Source organism: Oncorhynchus keta, chromosome 2 (genome assembly GCF_023373465.1).
Source record: "Oncorhynchus keta strain PuntledgeMale-10-30-2019 chromosome 2, Oket_V2, whole genome shotgun sequence".
Taxonomy (NCBI): domain Eukaryota; kingdom Metazoa; phylum Chordata; class Actinopteri; order Salmoniformes; family Salmonidae; genus Oncorhynchus; species Oncorhynchus keta.
The window spans coordinates 43,988,683-44,011,464 of NC_068422.1; the positions used below are offsets into that span (position 1 = coordinate 43,988,683).

General features: G+C 43.9%; 1 protein-coding gene across 1 annotated transcript in view; it reads left to right on the forward strand.

Moving 5' to 3' along the window:
* LOC118400931 (melanopsin-A-like) overlaps positions 1–22,782 on the forward strand; it is a 64,349-nt gene that overhangs the window by 6,438 nt on the left and 35,129 nt on the right. The window contains exons 2-3 of the mRNA XM_035797967.2: positions 12,953–13,098; positions 13,931–14,064. Coding sequence (XP_035653860.1) covers positions 12,953–13,098; positions 13,931–14,064 — 280 coding nt within the window. The remainder of the gene's footprint in view (positions 1–12,952; positions 13,099–13,930; positions 14,065–22,782) is intronic.

Consider the following 22,782-nt stretch of genomic DNA (forward strand, 5'->3'; position numbering starts at 1 on the left):
TCAGATTATGATCAGTATTGCACTGTTTATTAGTACCTAATGGTCTCATAGCTGACCTGCATTCACCTAAATATGGGCAGAGAGAATTTTACAGCTCAGAAAGCAAAGATCTAAACAGGTGCCTTTTCAAAAACCATGTTGGGTATTTTCTTCAAAGTTTATTTTTTTCACCCTTGATGCATCACTGCTTATCTGTTCATTGAAAGGGCAAAGCTTTTATGTTTTTTTGTTCAGCCCTTCCTGTGATCCAGCGCACTTTGAGATCATGCGGAAGAATACCCACATTGACTGAACCTCCTGGCTGGCCCAAATACATGTTTTGTTGAGTGAATCAGGTTGTCTTCCATAGAAAAACTCTTTCTTTTTTTTTTTTTAAATGTGTAGCCAGAGACAGTTAATATCATGAGTCATCTGTCGCATATAATTGTCACATTCGTTGTATGGAGGAGACAAAGGCGCAGCGTCGTAAGCGTACATTCTTCTTTAATAAAGAAAGAATACTGAACAAACAAACAAACAAAATGAACCGTGACGCAAATATGAGTAGTGCAGACAGGTAACTAAACATAGAATAAGAACCCACAAATAACCTAGACAAAATGGCTACCTAAATATGGTCCCCAATCAGAGACAACGATAAACAGCTGCCTCTGATTGGGAACCAATTCAGGCCACCATAGACATACAAATACCTAGACTTACAAAAACCCCATGATATACAAAACCCCCTAGACAATATAAAACTATCATACCCACCCTAGTCACACTCTGATCTAACCAAAATAATAAAGAAAACAAAAATAACTAAGGTCAGGGCGTAACAATAATAATATGAATGGTGGAAACTGTCTTGGCTAAGTGAAATAAAAGGAAATGGATAAATAAAGTGCTGTCCAGATGTGCATTTAAAAATATATATATTTCCTATTCATACCATGGCATTGTTGAATACTTGTTTATAATTGGCTTGAAGGGCATTATAAAGTGTGCATTATTTCACTATAATGAACAGCATATTTGCATGGTAGAATTCAATGGCTATAGTTCATTCTTACATGTTCTAAGTGTGAGCTGCTTTTGAAAGGAAAAATCGAATTAAAAACATTATAGGCATTGTTGAAATATATTTTTAGGAATTAAGTATCTTATTGGCTGCCAACCTCTCTGTCATAACTTCTACCGAAGCCCGACTCCCGACTCCCGACTCCCGACTCCCGACTCCCGACTCCTGAGATGGACAGGGCCTTTGGTCACCTGAGGGCTCTGTTTACCCCGGCTCCCGTGCTGGCCCATCCGGATCCCTCTTTGGCATTCATAGTGGAGGTGGACGCGTCCGAGGCTGGGATAGGAGCCGTGCCCTTTCAGCGCTCGGGTACGCCACCAAAGCTCAACCCCTGTGCCTTCTTCTCGAGGAAACTCAGCCCGGCGGAGCAAAACTATGACTTGGGGGACCGGGAGATGTTGGCTGTCGTCAAGGCTTTGAAGGCGTGGAGACATTGGCTTGAGGGGGCTAAACACCCTTTTCTCATCTGGACTGACCACCGCAATCTGGAGTACATCCGGGCAGCGAGGAGACTGAACCCTCGCCAGGCTAGGCGTGCCATGTTTTTCACCCGTTGTGTTTTCACCCTTTCTTACAGACCAGGTTCCCAGAACGTGAAGGCAGACGCACTGTCCCGGCTGTATGACACAGAGGAGCGGCTCATGGATCCCACCCCCATACTCCCGGGCCTCCTGCCTGGTGGTGCCGGTAGTGTGGGAGCTGGATGCGGACATTGAGCAGGCGTTGCGTGCAGAGCCCGCTCGCCTCCAATGTTCTGCTGGGCTTCTTCTGTATGTTCTATCTGCTGTCCGAGACCGGCTGATCTATTGGGCCCACACTTCACCCTCCTCTGGTCATCCAGGCATCGGTCGGATGGTGCGCTGTCTGAGCGGGAAGTACTGTTGGCCCACTTTGGCTAAGTGAGGGTTTATGTTTCCTCCTGCTCTGTGTGCACCCAGTGTAAGGCTCCTAGGCACCTGCCCAGAGGTAAGCTACACCCCTTACCCGATCCACAGTGGCCATGGTCACACCTGTCAATCGATTTCCTGACCGATCTTCTGCCATCACAGGGAAACACCACAATCCTGGCTGTTGTGGATCGTTTCTCTAAGTCCTGCCGTCTCCTCCCTCTGCCCAGTCTCCCTATGGCCCTACAGACTGTGGAGGCCTTGTTTACTCACGTCTTCCGGCACTACGGGGTGCCTGAGGACATAGTGTCTGTTCTGGGTCCCCAGTTCACTTCGACGGTCTGGAGGGCATTCATGGAACGTCTGGGGGTCTCGATCAGCCTTACCTTTGGTTTTCACCTGAGTAATGGGCAGGTGGAGAGAGTAAACCAGGATGTGGGTAGGTTTTCGAGGTCTTATTGCCAGGACCGGCCGGGGGAGTGGGCAGTGTTCATGCCCTGGGCAGAGATGGCCCAGAACTCGCTCCGCCACTCCTCCACTAACCACTCCCCCTTCCAGTGCATACTGTATCAGCCGGTTCTGTCTCCTTGGCATCAGAGTCAGACCGAGGCTCCTGCGGTGGACAACTGGTTCCGGCGCACGGAGGAAACATGTTCATCTTCAGCGCGTCATGCTGCGCCAGAAAGCCGGCGCAGACCGTCACTGTACTGAGGCCCCGGTGTTCGCACCGGGGGACCGGGTCTGGCTCTCGACCCGAAACCTGCCCATCCGCCTGCCCTGCCGAAAGCTGGGTCCGCGGTTTGTGGGGCCATTTAAAGTCCTGAGGAGACTGAACGAGGTAAGTTACAGGTTACAGCTTCCCCCGATTACCGTATTAACCCCTCGTTCCATGTGTCTCTCCTCAGGCCGGTGGTTGCTGGCCCGCTCCATGAGTCTGAGGTGCGGGAGGTTCCTCCACCCCCCTCTGGACATCGAGGCATCGGGCGAGAGGCCTTCAGTACCTCCTGGACTGGGAGAGGTATGGTACGGAGGAGAGATGCCGTGTTCCGGTGGAGGATGTGTTGGACCCTTCAATACTGCGGGAGTTCCACCGTCTCCGTCCGGATCGCCCTGCGCCTCACCCTCCGGGTCGTCCCCGAGGCTGGTGACGGCGCGCTGCTGGAGCCGTTGCATCAAGGGGGGGGGTGGGGTGGGGGGTACTGTCACGACTTCTGCCGATGTCGGTTCCTCTCCTTGTTCGGGCGGTGTTCGGCAGTCGACGTCACCGGTCTTCTAGCCATCGCCGATCCATTTTTCATTTTCCATTTGTTTTGTCTTGTTTTCCCACACACCTGGTATTCATGTGTGCAACTGGTTACACACACAGTGTTTTTCACATACAATGTTTTCAACACATTGATTATATTCATTTATACAGTAATTATTATTCAACATGTCCTCACCTGTGATTTTAACTCTACCTCTTGACGCATGGCATTCTGATACTCCTGCTATGCCACCATGTCTATGTCAGTTATCAGTTCATTTGAATATTCTCTCATAATTGATTTGATTTACTTATTTAAGCATTTTTTCATCTAATGTTAGTGGGGCATATTACTCTATTTTAATGTTACTCCTTAATCACTATGATAAATAAAATTGTTTTTCTTGAGTGTACTGTTTACTTTGAAGTGCAAGGTGTGGCAATACAGATAAACTCAATTTCAACACAGACATGGTGGCGCAGCAGGAAGATTGAAGTGTTGTGAACTTACAGGTTTGGAGTTCAAATCTCTAGGGGAGGTTGTTGAAGATTAATTACTGTATAAATGAACATTCATTCAAGTGTGTCAAATATGTAAGTTGAAAACATTGTATGTTAAAAGCACTCACTGTGCAACTAGTTATAGCTAAGATGCCCAAATAAAAATGTTTTGTTGAATGAACATATGAGACAATTTGAGCAAACACATCATTTTAAATTGAGATCATTTTTGCACAAGTTTTCTCATGTTGGAGCTAAGTTTGGGAGAACTTCAGGTAACACTTTGACCAAAAAGTTGAATTAAACAAAAAAAAAGTCTGTGAAACCAATTGCTTAATAATATTTAGTTGAAACAGCTATTAGTTTTTTTACAGTGCATAGTCACAATAGAAAACAAGTTGTAATACCCCTAGTAATCACTCCTGGTAAAATCATTCCAGTGGACATATCCAAGGTGTCAGTGGATCAAAATAGTGGTGTGATGATGACAGAGTAAGTAAGATTATTGACTGCCATAAAAGTTGAGATCTTCAGCTTAACATTGGCTCCAAGAGTTCAATGTGGAACCCATTGTTTTCTTTTTGTTGTGTAAGTTCGCTGGAGAAGCCCACACTATCCCAGACAAAGCTCCCTTATAACCCCTGACATATGCTGGTATTCTGTCCAGGATATATCTTTTCCATTATACCACCCTGTCTGACTGTCTGATGTAGCACCTCTGACTCTTCTTCCTGTTTGATCTGTGGACAGGCAAAGTTTGGGGGCTTTGTATCTAAACCCAGTTCAAACACTTCTCTTAGTGGTTGTCAAACACTGCCACCTGGGGGATGCATCGCAGACGGGTGTGGTTCATCTGAAGTTATCAAAGGAATTCAAGGTCTTTGTCTACAGAGCTAGTGGCCTTGGACTATTTGTTCGGGTGTATTTGTGTGTGGGCCATTATCATCATTGTTGTCCTCATAATTGTCCTACTCCTCCTCGTCATAATGATTGTCCTCTTCCTCTTCTTCCATCTCCTCCCATTCCTCCTCATAATTGACATCCATTTCCTCTGCTACCCCTCCTCCCCTTCTCCTCATTTTCTTCCCCTTCCTCTTCCTCTTTCTCCTCCTCATCATTTTATTTCACAATGTTCTTACCTGCGCCCCCTTCTCCCTGTTAGACTCTGTGAGAGTGGGGCAGTGTGAGACCACCATGCATATGCGTACATTCCACTCAGTCTGAAGTGACTGAGACTTGAAATGACAGGGAGATTTCGCCTGGTCTTATTTATTCCATCACGCCTGTGTTGGTGGGGACATTTATCCCTGTTGATTTGTGTCCTCTCGCGGCGGCTTCAGAGCAGTCGAGCAGGAAGTTGACCCTGCGTACCCTGCGCTACGAACTCAACCAAATGTTCTCTTCATTAAAACCATTCCGGAGACACTCCGGATGGAGAAGGATTTAAAAACGGTGATGTTTGCGTATTGATTTTAATTTGTGAGAGTGAATAAGGAAACTGTCCTTCGAGTTTTTGAATACAAACGGCTCTTCATTCATATTGAAGCTCAGCGAAGTTCATTTCTCAGATGGCCAGTGAATGTGACAGTAATTATTCACAGTGGAGGAAAACGAATCCAGATGATTATATGCAGAGTTAGTCTGCTTAGTGCTTTAAGGCTGGATAATCACTTAATAATAATTATTATTATTTTTTATATTTTTTCAGCCTTGTAGAGAAAAGGAAAAGGTTGAAAACAGTGTCATGGTCTAAATCGGGGGGTATAACTCTCCAGTGGTCTACAATCACAGTCCTGATAGTTTTTGTTTTCCCCTGGAGCCTAGTTGATGAATTAATGTCACTGACTGCCCAAGTCTAAATTAGCCACTGATTAAAATGGCAAGAGCGGAAACCAGGATGCACTACCCGGCTAACAACAAACACTCCCACAACTTTAGAGACGTTTCCTTAAGAGTCTCATTTGTTCATTACCTAAGATCTTTATAGGAATGTTCCAGTGATGTGCAAGGACTGTTTTCAAGAGACCATTCCCTTAATGTCAAATAGAACTTGCCCAGAATGCGGTTGCCATGTTCTATGAATATAAGATATTAATGTCCTAGAAACTTTTCATGGGAACCATGCAGGAACATTCATGTGTCCAATGACGTTTAAAACATAGGACGTTCTGTCATGGTCCCCTGGAGGTTTTTGTCTAGTTCAAAGCTTGTTCCAGGGTCATCCCTAAAGACGTTTTTAGGACGTCGCCTGATGGTCTTAAAGAAACGTTCTCCCCCCCAAAAATGTGTTTACACACCACCCCTTGTTCCTGTTGCCAAGCCCATCAAGGCCCTGATTGGTGAACCACTGATCCATTCACAGCTCTTTGTCTCTAACAAGATTAGGGGCACACAGAAACAGTGCTTTTAACATACAGTGTTTTCCAATTACATACAACGAGCCCCAAAAGTATTGGGACATGGCATATTTTTTGTTTTGGCTCTGTACATCAGCACTTTGGATTTGAAATTATAAAATGACTATGAGGATGAAGTGCAGATTGTCAGCTTTAATTCGAGGGTATTTTCATCCGTAACGAGTGAACCGTTTAGAAATTACAGCCCTTTTTGTACATAGTCCCATATTCCTAGCACGCAATGATTACATCAAGCTTGTGACTACAAATTTTGTGCCCAAATAGAAATGAATGGTAAATAATATATTGTGTCATTTTGGAATCACCTGTATTGTAAATAAGAATATAATGTTTCTAAACACTACATTAATGTGGATGCTACCATGATTACGGATATTGATACTTGTGCGTCTAACTTTCTCACTCATCATGATTCACGATTCATTCAGGATTATCCGTAATCATGATAGCATCCACATTAATGTAGTGTCATGCCTTCTCCCGCTCCTCCCCTCTGGCGTTCGCCTGTATACTAACCACCGGTCCTGGGATCCATCATTACACACACCTGGCATCAATCATTACACGCACCTGTACGTCATCATGAGGCACACCAGGACTCCATTACCACACTTATTACCTCCCCTATATCTGGCACTCCCTTAGGTTCCTTCCCTAGTAAGTATTGATCCTGTGTTCATGCAAAGATGCTACTGTTATGTTGTCTGTTATGTTGAATACTGACTCAAACCATGGAAGCAGCAGGAGAACAAAATATCTCCCAGATGGTGAATGAGCAGGATACCTTCTACATCAACACCAGGACCAGCTAGCACAACTGGGGATGGCTATGGGAGAGGTTATTCGCAATGTCTTGAACATACCCGGGAGGCGTTGCCGTCAACTAGCGGAGGATACACTACAACCAGTCGAACCAGCGATCCAGTACAACAGCCCATTCAGCAACCCGCTCAGGTCAGCGATGCACGTTTGTCCCTCCCGGATAAATATGGCGGCACCCCATCTATATGCCGTGGCTTCCTATTTCAGTGCTCCCTCTACTTTACGCACCACAGGGAAGCCCCCAATACGAGAGGTCCAAGGTTACCAAGGTTATTTCTCTGCTGACTGGGCATGCTTTGGAATGGGCCATGGCCGTCTGGGAGAGGAGGAGCTAGCTTCATATGAGGGGTTCATAGCTCTGTTCAAATGCATCTTCGATCATCCCCCAAAGGGCAGAGAGGAGGGTGAGCGCTTACTCCAATTACGGCAGGGGGACCAGACAGCTGCCGAGTACGCGCTCACCTTCCGTACAGTAGCAGCATCCAGCGGATGGAACGAGCTGGCGCTTTGCACGCTATTCCGAAGAGTTCTGTGAGAGGATGTCCAGACAGAGTTGGCCGGTCGAGACGACAACCTCTCTTTGGACGCACTCATTGCAATGGCCATCTGTCTGAATAACCTACTACAGGAGCGTCGATACTTATCACTTCTCTCCCTCCCTCAGGGAACACTCTGGATCAGAGCCTGAACCCATGGAGGTAGCGGTCTCACGCCTCCCCGCGGCGGAATGATGCAGACGGAGACAGCTGGGGCTCTGTCTGTATTGTGGTCAAGGGGGGCACCGGTTCCAGCAGTGTCCGGAACTTCCTAATAAGGGCTCCACAAGAGCAGAGGGACAGGCATGTGATCTTCCACCTCATAGGGCAGGAGTGAGTATTCCATCTTCCATCACTCTCTGCTAAACTCTTTTTGGTGTCCATCACTCTAGTTGACTGTCCCTCATGTACTATGTCTACAGCGTTAGTGGATTCCGGGTGCCGCGGGGAACTTTATTGACCAGACCCTTGCCTCCTCTCTTAACATCATCACATACCCACTCTCCTCTCCTTTCCCGGTTCAAGCCCTTGATAATCGGCTACTAGGATCCGGAACCATCACACACATCACCCAACCACTCACCCTCCCTGTGGAGCCCATTCATCACAAGATCATCCTCGGCCTCTCTTGGCTTCAATTCCATAATTCCACCAGCCCCTGGTCGAGGATGAGAATCAGACTGGTCACCCAAATGCCAGAGGACCTGCTTCCACGTCGGTTGAGAGTCCTGTGCTTGCCCTTCAGCCTAACATCCCTGAAGTATACCAGGACCTGCGGGAGGTATTCTCCAAGATCCGCACCACCTGTCTTCCCCCTCATCGCCGCTGGGACTGTGCCAGTGACCTGCTGGCAGGGTCTGCGCCTCCATGCAGACGCATCTACCCTCTGTCGGTGGTTAAGACCCAGGCCATGGAGGATTACATCCAAGAGGCACTCCAACAAGGTTTCATCCGCACGTTCACTTTTCCTGCGTCGACTAGTTTCTTCGTCATGGACAAGAAGCCTGCGACAAGAAGTCCCGCAGATGTGAAGCATTTATTGACCCAACACACCTCCAGGCCATGTAAGGGCTTTTTTACCAAGAAGGAGAGTGATGGAGTGCTTCATCAGATGACCTGGCCTCTACAATTCTCGATCTCAACTCAATTGAGATGGTTTGGGATGAGTCTGACTGCAGAGTGAAGGAAAAGCAGACAAGTGCTCAGCGTATGTGGGAACTCCTTCAAAACTGTTGGAAAAGCATTCCAGGTGAAGCTATGAGACGCCTAAGACAGCGCTACAGTGAGACAGGACGTACAGCTGATCGCCTTGCAGTGGCAGACCATGTGTAACAACACCTGCACAGGATCGGTTGGCCTGTTGTTGGCCTGTTGTAAAGGCAGGTCCTCACCAGACATCACCGGCAACAACGTCGCCTATGGGCACAAACCCCACCGTCGCTGGACCAGACAGGACTGGTAAAAAATGCTCTTCACTGAAGAGATTCGCGTTTATCGTCGAAGGAATGAGCATTACACCGAGGGCTGGAGTGGGATTGATTTGGAGGTGGAGGATCCGTCATGGTCTGGGGCAGTGTCACAGCATCAGACTGAGCTTGTTGTCATTGCAGACAATTTCAACGCTGTGTTACAGGGAAGACATCCTCCTCCCTCATGTGGTACCCTTGCTGCAGGCTCATCCTGACATGACCCTCCAACATGACAATGTCACCAGCCATACTGCTCGTTTTGTGTGATTTCCTGCAAGACAGGAATATCAGTGTTCTGCCACGGCCAGCGGAGAGCCCAGATCTCAATCCCATTGAGCACGTCTGGGACCTGTTGGATCGGAGGGTGAGGGCTAGGACAATTCCCCCCCCAGAAATGTCCGGAAACTTACAGGTGCCTTGGTGGAAGAGTGGGGTAACATCTCACAGCAAGAACTGGCAAATCTGGTGCAATCCATGAGGAGGAGATGGACTGCAGTACTTAATGAAGCTGGTGGCCACACCAGATACTGCCTGTTACTTTTGATTTTGACCCCTCCTTTGTTCAGGGACACATTATTCAATTTTTGTTAGTCACATGTCTGTAGAACTTGTTCAGTTTATGTATCAGTTGTTGAATCTAATGTTCAAACAAATATTTACACGTTTTCTGAAATTAAACACGGTTGACAGTGATAGGACGTTTCTTTTTTTGCTCAGTTTCACTATACAATTACAGAGACACAGAGACACAGAGACACAGACAAAAAAATGCTCAACCTCAAGATGAGTATGAGGGGGGAGTTGAAGTACAAATCTTACAAGCTTGCTTGGCTGGTCTGTAGCTTATTCTTTAGATGTTTGGGACTGCTGGTGGGAACCATGATGTACCGGCATAATCAATGTGACACTGGACTAGCGCACTTGCCAGAGTCTTGTGCGTGTCTATAGCTAGGTTTCCTTCCAATTGGTGACAGATTTTCATGTGAATATTCTAAAAATCTGCATAGAAACCATGTGTGCATTTCAGAGTTACCTGCCACCCCATATACATATATATTCATTGCATTGTGGTGTTGTAGGCTCGTCCAGGTAGGATAATTGTATTGTCCCTAAACCAGATCAATAGGCACATGTGTCATGTCTTTACTGTTATTTAATGCGCACATGGCCTCTCCGCTACCTATCAGCTATTCCTATTTGTACTTGTGGATTCATATTGGAAATTGCAACAACAAAAAATGTAATGCTTTTATGTGTGGTATGATTGCTAATTAGCCTATTGCAGATCTGCACAAACGATCCACCTTGCACTATTGTCACTATGAATGGTGGACAGAGGGCAGGATGGACCGTTAGACTGGTAGACTATACTGACCTGTGGTATAGTAAAAGTTAGCACACGGAAAAGTACCAAAACACCTTGATATAGGGGAGGAGCACGCAAGCAGATGAGTACATTTGGCGAGGATGGAAGAAATGATATAGTAAACCAAGGAATAAAATGCACTACCCTCCACTGGGCCCAATAAAAAAAAAAAACACAACCCTCAAAGCAAAAAAAAAAGGTTTGTCAACCCTCCCCTATTTTGAACCACCCCTCCCCCAGTAGATTGCAATCTGTCCCTTACCCTCAGAAAACTTGACACGTGAATGCTCTTGTAATGTTCCCATGAAACGTGTCTAGAACATTCATATCTTATTTTCTGAGAACATGGCAACCATGTTCTGTGTATGTTTGTTGTGATGTTGATGGAATATTCCCCTAACCCTTCAGAAAACTGGACACGAATGTTGTTGCAACGTCCCATGAAATGTGTCTAGAACATTAATATGGGATATTCAGAGAACATGGTAACTACATTCTGGATAAGTTCTGTTTGATATTAAGGGAATGTTCGCCTAACTCGAACACCAAAACATGCTAAATAAGTTCTCTGGAGGTTTTTGCTAACAAACAGCACCAGCCAAAGGTTTGGTCACACCTACTCATTCAGGGGTTTTTCTTTATTTGTACTATTTTCCACATTGTAGATTAATAGTTAAGACATCAAAACTATGAAATAACACATATGGAATCATGTAGTAACCAAATTAAAGGTTTAAACAAATCAAGATATATCTTATATTTGAGATTCTTCAAAAAGCCACCCTTTGCCTTGATGACAGCTTTGCACACTCTTGGTATTCTCTCATCCAGCTTCCTGAGGTAGTCACCTGGAATGCATTTCAAATAGCAGGTGTGCCTTTATAAAAGTACATTTGTGGAATGTCTTTCCTTCTTAATGCGTTTGAGCCAATCATTTGTTGTCACGCCCTGATCTGTTTCACCTGTCCTTGTGCTTGTCTCCACCCCCCTCCAGGTGTTGCCCATCTTCCCAATTATCCTCTGTGTATTTGTACCTGTGTTCTCTGTCTGTTTGTTGCCAGTTTGTCTTGTTTGGTCAAGCTTACCAGACAGTTTCCTGTCAGTGCCTAGCTGTTCCCAGCCTCTCTTGTCACGTCCTCCTGGTTTTTGACCTTTGCCTGTCCGGACCCTGTACTAGCCCGTCTGACCTCTCTGTCTGGCCTGTCCCTGAGCCTGCCTGCCGTCCGGTACCTTTGCCTTACCGTGGTTTATCAACCCCTGCCTGCCTTGACCTGTCTTTGCCTGCCTCTGTTGCTACAATAAACATAGTTACTTCAGTCTGCATCTGGGTCTTACCTTGATTCCTGATATTTGTGTTGTGACAAGGTAGGGGTGGTATACAGAAGATAGCCCTATTTGGTAAAAGACCAAGTCCATATCATGGCAACATCTCAAATAAGCAGAGAAATAACAGTCTATCGTTACTTTAAGACTTGAAGGTCAGTCAATATGGAACATTTCAAGAACTTTGAAAGTTTCAAGTACAGTCGCCAAAACCATCAAGCGCTATGATGAAACAGGCTCTCATGAGGACCACCACAGGAATGGAAGACCCAGAGTTACTTCTGCTGCAGAGGATAAGTTCATTAGAGTTACCAGCCTCAGAAATTGCAGCCCAATAAATGCTTCGCAGAGTTCAAGTAACAGACACATCTCAACATCAATTGTTCAGAGGAGACTGAGTGAATCAGGCCTTCATGGTCGAATTGCTGCAAGAAACCACTACTAAAGGACACCAATAAGAAGAGACTTGCTTGGGCCAAGAAACAAGAGCAATGGACATTAGACCGGTGGAAATTTGTCCTTTGGTCTGGAGTCCAAATTGGAGATTTCTTTGCTGTGTGGGTGAATGGAGGATCTCTGCATGTGTATTTCCCACCGAAGAGGAGTAGGTGTGATGGGGTGGGGATTCTTTGCTGGTGACACTGTCAGTGATTTATTTAGAATTCAAGGCACACTTAACCAGCATGGCTACCACAGCATTCTGCAGCAATACGCTATCCCATCTGGTTTGGGCTTAGTGGGACTATCATTTGTTTTTCAACAGGACAATGACCCAACGTGGACTCCACAATTCCCTGACCTCAACCCAATTGAGATGGTTTGGGATGAGTCTGACCGCAGAGTGAAGGAAAAGCAGACAAGTGCTCAGCGTATGTGGGAACTCCTTCAAGACTGTTGGAAAAGCATTCCAGGTGAAGCTGGTTGAGAGAATGCCAAGAGTGTGCAAAAATGTCATCAAGGCAAAGGGTGGCTATTTGAAGAATCTGTTTAACACTTTTTTGGTTACAAGATTCCATATGTGTTATTTCATAGTTTTGATGTCTTCACTATTATTCTACAATGTTGAAAATAGTACAAATAAAGACAAAACCTTGAATGAGTAGGTGTTCTAAGACCTTTGACCGGTAGTGTATATTTCAGTACAGTACAGTAATTTGAAAACATTGCTAACAAATTGATTTACTTACAACCTACCAGCATTTTGGGGTTATACTATGCATTCCTCTTCCTACATGATTAATAAGTGGATATGGTTCATTTCCCACAGTTTTGTCATGCCATCAGGCTCCTGTTTAAATACCGTTATTTTGTTTTACCTGTAGATGGCCATGGTGCAGGAAGCCTCTCGCCACCCCTTCCCAACTGTGGATGTACCTGACCATGTCCATTACACTATAGGGGTAGTCATTCTGGCTATCGGCATCACCGGCATGGTGGGCAACTTCCTGGTTATCTATGCCTTCAGCAGGTAAGGGACAGGAGCTTCCCATTGTACCATAACTCTCTCTCTCTCTCTCTCTCTCTCTCTCTCTCTCTCTCTCTCTCTCTCTCTCACACACACCTATAATTTGATCAATTATAATTCTGTGGCAGTTTCTTGCAGCAAGAGAATGTGGAGTTGATGCTGAGGTTTTGTCGTCTCACTATCCCTCCATCTGTCATATGTGGCTCTGTCGTCTCAGTTGTTTATCAGTGTGTCTCAGTTGATCCGCATTGTGTAAAATAAAAGAACCTGTCGCACAAGCTGCAATTGCAAGTGTTTTCACATTCGTAGTTGTCTTTCCTTCATCCCAAACACACTATTTGGCTTGACATTACATTGTTCTGGGTTGTGTGTAACGCGCTTCGCTTTCAATGCTTTGTGTGGAGATGCCATTTCTCTCCCACCATGATGACTCATTGTGTATATAGACACACACACACACACACACACACACACACACACACACACACACACACACACACACACACACACACACACACACACACACACACACACACATATGCAGATATACTGGAAGTGGAACACAAGCTCTTTCCATAGACAGAGAGGAACTATGTAATTTCAGTACAATAACACTTTGATTACACTGACCTACCATTTGTGGGAATGTTACAGCATTATGCTGGGGTTAATATGTGTGTGTGTGTGTGTGTGTGTGTGTGTGTGTGTGTGTGTGTGTGTGTGTGTGTGTGTGTGTGTGTGTGTGTGTGTGTGTGTGTGTGTGTGTGTGTGTGTGTGTGTGTGTGTGTGTGTGTGTCAAATTGAATCATGCCTTTCCCTGTGCTGTGTTCTACAGGAGCAGGTCACTGAGGACTCCGGCCAACATGTTCATCATTAACCTGGCCATCACTGACCTCCTGATGTGCCTCACACAGGCACCCATCTTCTTCACCACCTCCATGCATAAAAGATGGATCTTCGGGGAGAAAGGTACTCCACACCACCTTCTAACTCACCTGAGGTCAATTATTTTCCAATCAGACTTTTCTGAGAAAAACTGAAAACATCTATACATTACTTGAATATGGAAACCTAGCTTCTTTCTTATTATTGACTGGAAGGAGGTGGAATGAAGGAATTGATTCCAAGATAATTAAGTTGAACAGAATAGGTGGGGAATGGCAAGAGGTAGAAGTGTATGATGAAAGAGGAGAATGTGTTTATTTTGTACCGTACACCATGTTTCTTTCTACCATTTTATGCAGAGGGATGAACTGAAGCCTGATGGAAACAGCACATTTTTTTTGTGAAAACGTCCTAATGTCGACAAAACAAAATACGCTACACAAGGGAGGATCATTTCTTTGTCTGTGAAATAGATTGTGACAATTGCGGTGGAAAATGCTTTTATGTGCAAATATTGATATAATTACCATCATGTCAAAGTAAACTTAGTCACAATGATATGTTGTCCTCCCACCACAACGTGAAAAAAGCACGAAGAGTTTATTAGGCAGATGGATTAAGTTGTGATGAACACACGTGTATGGTGGTTAAGTTGACCAGCCTGATGCAAATGTCCAATACACATCAAAGGCGTTATTTGTATGCTGGTGACATGATGATTGGTGCTTGGCTGCCAATTATCAAATAAAAATGATCTTGTTCTTATCTCAACATGTAACCTACACTTTTGCGACCACAAAATGTGATGGGAACACATTGAGCTTCTGTTTATTATTAACTTCATGGAAACTTATGCGATAAAGTGCTTTTTATTTGCACTACTTCAGGATGCACAGCTTTTCAACCACAACATGCCAGTTTAATGGAAACAGGCCAACCCATTACAATGTGCATGCCTTTTTCTGCAAATACTCGGCTTCCAGTCTTTCAACGGTGAATGGAAGCCTAGTTAATGAGTTGTTGCCTAGAGATACAGACAATAAGGCAGACCTTGAGGTTTTTTATCTGCATCTATTTCAATCAAAGACAGCTTTGGATGAACACTAAAGCCCTACTCGCGGGGGATTCATTTTACTGGGGGAGATATGTAATTATGTGCACAAGCACAAATCACAACATCTGTCATTTAAATCCCATCCCAATCTGCCATGTCATTTTTGCATAGCATGAGAGTAATAATCCCACCTACTGTTTTTCAACTAAGTGACTGTACATTATTTATTATGGGGGATACCTGGAGAAAAACAGATCTCTCTGAAATGAAAATGTATGGCCCTCTCTTTCAGTAAAATATATTTTTTACCTGACACTCCCTGAATGCTTGAAAAAGGGTGTCCCTCCTGTCGTGTCTTTACTATCATTAACTGAAGACTGATTCTCTGTAATTAGTTATTACGCGATCAACTGATTAATCACGTAACTAATTAACTAGGAAGTCAGGGCACCATGGAAAAATATTCAGATTACAAAGTTATAATTTCCTAAAATAACTGTTCACATATTTGATCTGATCAATTAGTCTTCGAATGAATGAATTATTTACTTTACCTTACGTTAGTCTCATTCCAAACGTCGTAAATTGTTGGTTATCTGCACAAACCCAGTCTTCACTATGAGTCAGCCATACATCAATTGTCTTAAATCATTTATTTATTACTAACTAAAGTAATTCACATAAATGCATAAACAAACAACAAACATGGCAAATGTGGTTACATGAAATGATAGGAGAATGTGCCCTAGTGGGCTGAACCGGCATGGCGGCTTGTTAGACAAAATGGGAAGTGGGGGTCGACTAAGAAGTCACTACAGAGTGATAATTATAACAATAGAAATGCTAATCCTTTACACACTCACTCATTCGGGAACAATTGCAATCAATATATATATTTATGCTCAGTGTGTCTTTCGTAGAATTTCCGTCTCTCTCCCTCTCTCTCTCTGTCTTGGTTAGAGGGGATAGTTCAAAGTGACATTCGTTATAGAATGGATGTTTCGGCGGTTGTCGTTCTTCGCGTTCAATGATACCGAATTCCTAGCTGCAGACTAGTAATTAATATCAAAGACTTGTTATTATTCTGTCGGTATCGATAGTCTAAGAGTTTAACCGCGTGGTATGGTTAAAAGATTCAGCAATGGTCTACAAACTTTGTCCTCCTAATGTAGAAAAACATGGTCTGCAACCTTTAACCATCTCGTAATTGAGGTAAGCTCGGTCTGCTGATCGAAAACCCGAGTGGGTTTTTTATTTGGAATGGCAGAAAAGGCTGTCCCAGGATTTCTGACCCTAACTGGGCTCAGGGGCGGTCCTCTGACTTAGTTTAAATCAAAAGGGAATTGTATTTTTCTTCATTAAACAGTCCAAAATCATATTACACAATTATACAATTATACAAACAGTATCATACTCACTCATTCATCTTATACAACAAACAGCGTTATGGTAATGTGGCCACACCGTCTCCCATGAAATTTCCCAAGTTGTGACAAACAGACCAGTTCGTAGCTGGTTCTTCACCGATCTTTTATACTTTCTCCGGAACATGAAATTTGTTCGTACCTCAAGTTCTGTGAGGTGGAAGGATTTCCTTTGTCCTCTATGAAAGTTTACTCTCTCTCTACTATGTGTCCATGAGGAGATCCTCTCAGGAATTATGACGTCTCTCTGACCACAGCAACCTAGTTGAAGGAGGAAAGGTGGAGGCAGCTATACCCAGAGAGGCCAACGTCATGACACTCCCTTATAACCAAAATAATAATTAAAACATGTAAATGAAATAGCAGCGAACCCATTACCCTCACTCCTAGGACAGACCAGAGCCTCTAGATATGCAGTTTTGTTCTTCGTTTTGTAAGCATTAGCCTACATGGCAAAGTAGCCAGAAGGTTGTGGATTCACATTCTACTGCGGACAAGGGTAAGGGGGAAAAGACCTCCATTATAATTAAAAGCACTGCATGAATTGAATCTGTCATCTTATTTGGGGTCTGAGAATGCCTTTTATAGATGCATGTCATGCAATTCTACGTTATTTTACATGACTGGAGACAAGCAGAATCCTTTAATATCACAACAGAGCATGCCAACGAATGAGCGCATGCTGCAGCACCAGAGAGGTTTTGATTTCTATACAGGCTATTGTTAAAAAAATGGATAGTCTTGTTGTTAGTAGCCTAAAGTCAAAGTAAAATGAATATTTTTTTCCTCCCCAATTGGTAGTTACAGTCTTGTCCCATCACTGCAACTCCTATACAAACTCGGGAGAGGCGAAGGTCATGAGTCTTGCATCCTCCGAAACACAACCCTGCCAAGCCGCACTGCTTCTTGACACACTGCTCACTTAACCTGGAAGCCAGCTGCACCAATGTGTCAGAGGAAACGTTGTACAACTGGTGACCGAAGTCAGTGTGCATGTGCCCAGCCTGCACAAGGAGTCGCTCGAGCGCGATGGGACAAGGACATCGTGGTCGGCCAAACCTTTCCCTAACCTGGACAACGCTAAGCCAATTGTGCACCGCCTAATGGGTCTCCCTGTCGCGGCCGGCTGCGACACAGCCTGGGATCAAACCCGGGTCTGTATTGACACCTCGAGCACTGCGATTAAGTGCCTTAGACCTCTGTGCCACTCGGGAGGCCCAAAGACTGTTTATATGAATTAGTACTTCTAGAAGTAGCCTACTTTCAGCACCCATGCGCTGTCCATCTCAGCTGCTGCCACTTAAAACTAATGTAAGTTATGTAAATGACTTGAATATGGCTTATTGCGAGGTCAATTATTCTGATAAATATCATTATGGGCAACGAAACATATTGTTTTAATTCAAATCAATTATAACAGTAGCAAGCCTAGCTCCAGTCCTTCTCATCTTTGCGCTATCCCTCTCAAGCTGAACAGGACATCAGTAGGCCTCGTCTGTGTACACAGATATTGCATTTTTTTGGCCAGGGCTCATGATTGGCATAGCGTTTCCATTGCAGTGTGTAAGTGAATTTTCTTAGAAATACAACTTAGCCCTGTGCTTCTCCGAGCATGCTCTTCGTATAGCGTTTGGGGCGGCAGGGTAGCCTAGTGGTTAGAGCGTTGGAACTGGAAGGTTGCAAGTTCAAACCCCCGAGCTGACAAGGTACAAATCTGTCGTTCTGCCCCTGAACAGGCAGTTAACCCACTGTTCCTAGGCCGTCATTGAAAATAAGAATTTGTTCTTAACTGACTTGCCTGGTTAAGTAAAGGTAAAATAAAAAAATTAAAATAAATAGCCTAGACCTATAGCTAAGTGTATAGGCTATGGATCATTTGATTGGGACCACACTAGGGACTCTTGATATTGCACACCCAGTAAAGAATCAGGGAAAAAGGGTAGCATATAATAAGCAACTAATTCTCAAACACTGAGCAAGATGACATCACGGCTCTATTTTTGCCTGACCTTAAGATAGCACTAGTGTCAAACACCTGTAGTTTGCTATTTCAACCTGTTAAAGCCAGCACTCTGCTATTTTCAAACTGTTGCGGAAGGATGGGTAATTTACCTGTCTTATATCAGCTTGCTTGCGATCAGATGAGAGTCAAAACCGTTTATAAAGGGTTTGGCTCGTGAGACTGCATGGAACGAAATCTAAATCACTGAAGCTTTATTAAAATATCAAATTTGAGAAGAGCAAAACAGTGAGCTGACATTCCATTTTTATCTACGTACTGTAGGCAGGCGTTCATTATTTTAGCCATGCTTTGGAGGTGCGTAAAACCCCCTCCATGATGTAGGCTACGTGTCCATGCCCATCATGAAATGAGAGATGAGAACCTCTGTGAACACCGGGAAACCTCATATTTAGAAGTTATTTTCCTGTAACAATGACTTGTTTCCCATCATTTCACATCTTTAAAACCCACATCTCTCCATAGGCTACCCTTACCCTAGCCCTACTATAATGAAGGCTGGTTCAACAGCAGTGCATTGTGTCTTTTTGGGGGCGATTTTATGATATCATTACATTTTACATGTATTTATTGTTGTTGAAAACAACTAACAAATGGCTTGTTTTTCGATACATTTTATTAAACCTACAGCACCACATACAGTGCTTAATTGTACCATTGCATTAGGTTTATTAATCATTTACAAATTACATGACCCTCCCCTGGACTAAACAAAAAAATATTAAACTCTCCCCCTGACTGAAATTGAAAAGGCATGACCCTCCCCAATTTTACTCCTGGTAACATAAACTCCAAGGTCCTCTGATTATATTAGTCCCGTGCCAACAGACATCCCTGTGATTTGAGAGAAATGTCTGAGTTTATTTTTTATATATATATTTTATTGGTGAATTTTCAGTTTTACAAACAGACAGATAATGACAGCAACTAATACAACGAGAATACCCCCAACCCTCAACAGAAGACAGAAAAAGAAAAACAGAAAGAGAAAACAAAACACAAAGAATTGGCACCTTGCTTCATTGATATTTGACACACTGTATAAGGATTATGCTCTGCATTGAAAATAATAACTTTGGATCAAGGTGGGTTGCAGGTTGTATGTTGCCCATCATCACACGAAAGATACGCTAAAAAGTGTTGCCTTCAGTGGCGGTCAGTGCTGTTATGCAACTTTTCAGGGAAGTCAGGAACCAATATACTCAGTCAGTTAGGAAAGCTAAGGCTAGCTTTTTCAAACAGAAATTTTCTTCCTGTAGCACTAATTCCAAAGAGTTTTGGGACAAATCCATGGAGAATAAGAGCACCTCCTCCCAGATGCCCACTGCACTGAGGATAGGAAACACTGTCACCACTGAATTTCTACGATAATCGATCAATTCAATAAGCATTTTTTTCGTCTGGCCATGCCTTCCACCTGGCTACCTCTACCCCGGCCAACATCTCAGCACCCCCTGCAGCAGCTTGCCCAAGCCCCTCCCAACTTCTTCTTCAACAAAATCCAAACAGCTGATGTTCTGAAAGAGCTGCAAAATCTGGATCCCTACAAATCAGCTGGTCTAGACAATCTGGACCCTCTGTTCCTAAAATTATCCGCCGAAATTGTTGCAACCCCTATTACTAGCCTATTCAAGTTCTCTTTAGTATCATCTGAGATTCCCAAAGATTGGAAAGCTGCCGCAGTCATTCCCCCCTTCAAAGTGGGAGACAGTCTAGACCAAAACTGTTATAGACCTATATCCATCCTGCCCTGCCGTTCTAAAATCTTCGAAAGCCAAGTTAACAAACAGATCACCGACTATTTTGAATCCCACCGTACCTTCTCCACTATGCAATCTGGTTTCCGAGCTGGTCATTGGTGCACCTCAGCCACGCTCAAGGTCCAAAACAATATCATAACCGCCATCGATAAAAGACAGTACTGTGCAGCCGCCTTCATTGACCTGGCCAAGGCTTTCGACTCTGTCAATCACCGCATTCTTATCGGCAGCTTCTCAAATGACTGCCTCACCTGGTTCCCCAACTACTTCTCAGATAGTTCAGTGTGTCAAATAGGAGGGCCTGTTGTCTGGACCTCTGGCAGTCTTTATGGGGATGCCACAGGGTTCAATTCTCGGGCCGACTCTTTTCTCTGTATATATCAATAATGTCGCTCTTGCTGCTGGTTATTCTCTGATCTACCTCTACGCAGACGACACCATTCTGTATACATCTGGCCCTTCTTTGGACACTGTTAACAAACCTCCAAATGAGCTTCAACGCCATACAACACTCCTTCTGTGGCCTCCAACTGCTTTTAAATGCTAGTAAAACTAAATGCATGCTCTTCAACCGATTGCTGCTCTCACCCTGCCGCCCGACTAGCATCACTACTCTGGAAGGTTCTGACCTAGAATATTGGGGCAAGTACAAATACCTAGGTGTCTAGTTAGACTGTAAACTCTCCTTCCAGACTCTCCAATCCAAAATTAAATCTAGAATTAGCTTCCTATTTCGCAACAAAGCCTCCTTCACTCATGCTGCCAAACATACCTTCGTAAAACTGACTATCCTACCAATCCTTGACTTCGGCGATGTGATTTACAAAATAGCCCCCAACACTCTTCTCAGAAAACTGGATGTAGTCTATCACAGTGCCATACGTTTTGTCACCAAAGCCCCATACAGTATACCACCCACCACTGCGACCTGTACCCTCTCGTTGACTGGCCCTCACGACCAATTCGTCGCCAAACACACTGGCTCCAGGTCATCTATAAGTCCTTGCTAGGTAAAGCCTTGCCTTATCTCAGCTCACTGGTCACCATAGCAACACACACCCATAGTACGAGCTCCAGCAGGTATTTTTCACTGGTCATCCCCATAGCCAACACGTCCTTTGGCCGTCTTTCCTTCCAGTTCTCTGCTGCCATTGACTGGAACGAATTGCAAAAATCACTGAAGCTGGAGTCTTATATCTCCCTCTGTAACTTTAAGCATCAGCTGTCAGAGCAGCTTACCGATCACTGTACCTGTACACAGCCAATCTGTAAATAGCACACACAACTGCCTCATCCCCATATTATTACTTACCCGCTTGCTCTATTGCACCCCAGTATCTCTACTTGCACATCATCATCTGCACATCTATCCCTTCCGTGTTAATGCTAAATTGTAATTATTTTTTCTCTATAGCCCATTTATTGCCTACCTTCTTACTCTTCTACATTTGCACTCACTGTACATAGATTTTTCTATTGTGTTATTGACTATATGTTAGTTTATGTGTAACACTGCATTGTTGTTTTTTGTCACACTGCTTTGCTTTATCTTGGCCAGGCCACAGTTGGAAATGAGAACTTGTTCTCAACTGGCCTATCTGATTAAATAAAACTTTTTTTTAAATGATGAGGGAGGACAATTTCTTTTCATGAGCATGGCCTTATTTCTATTACGGCATGTTGGACGACTGTAATTCACATTCCATTCACCCAGTTCAATGTAACATCGACAGGTTTAGGCTACTACATGATCCTCAAATTGTCCCGTCATGATGTTGCTACAACCAAGCCTATGAATGAAAGTTTACAACGTAGGTGCACAAAGGTCGAGAGAAATTTGAGATGACAGACAATGACACATGGACAGACAGTGACACATTCAAAACCGCCTTGCACAGTCTTACCTGCATCTAGCTTATCTAGGGTGTAATCATTAGTCCAACAGTTGCAAACGAGAGTTTCTATTGGATAAATTCAAGTATTTTTATCCCCATTTTGTTTGCTTCCATTTACGAAACTCTTTTCAACAGAATCGGCGGAATGAATACACCCCTGATCCCACATAAACACAGTTCAGTTTCATAGCAGCCACGTTATATTCCTTTTATCCCGTATGCACTCTCCTCCTCTCACCTTTTCCCTTCGTTTGTAGACTTCAATGAACAACACATCAGCTGTATGTGACCAGGTGAAAAAAACTTTCCAAGCCAAACCATGTTATAACTGCTACACACAGCCTACATTATTGTCCCCATATTAGCTAAAGTAACGTCTTAGTTATCATAGCTAATAGAACTAATGTGTTAGTAAACCCGCTACTATCATGCAGTCTATTTGAGCCGGGTGTTTGAGTAGCTAAACTAGCCAGCTGCATTTGCTAGCTAAGTAAGTAAAACTGAAAGTGAACAAAATAATCTCTGTCTCTCTCACTCTCTCTATTATCCTTCATCTTTGAATAAATGAATTTGTTGAAAACTGTTCAACTATGGTCTTTCTCTCTCTTTGAGTCAACTACTCACTACATTTGATGCACTATAATGCTAT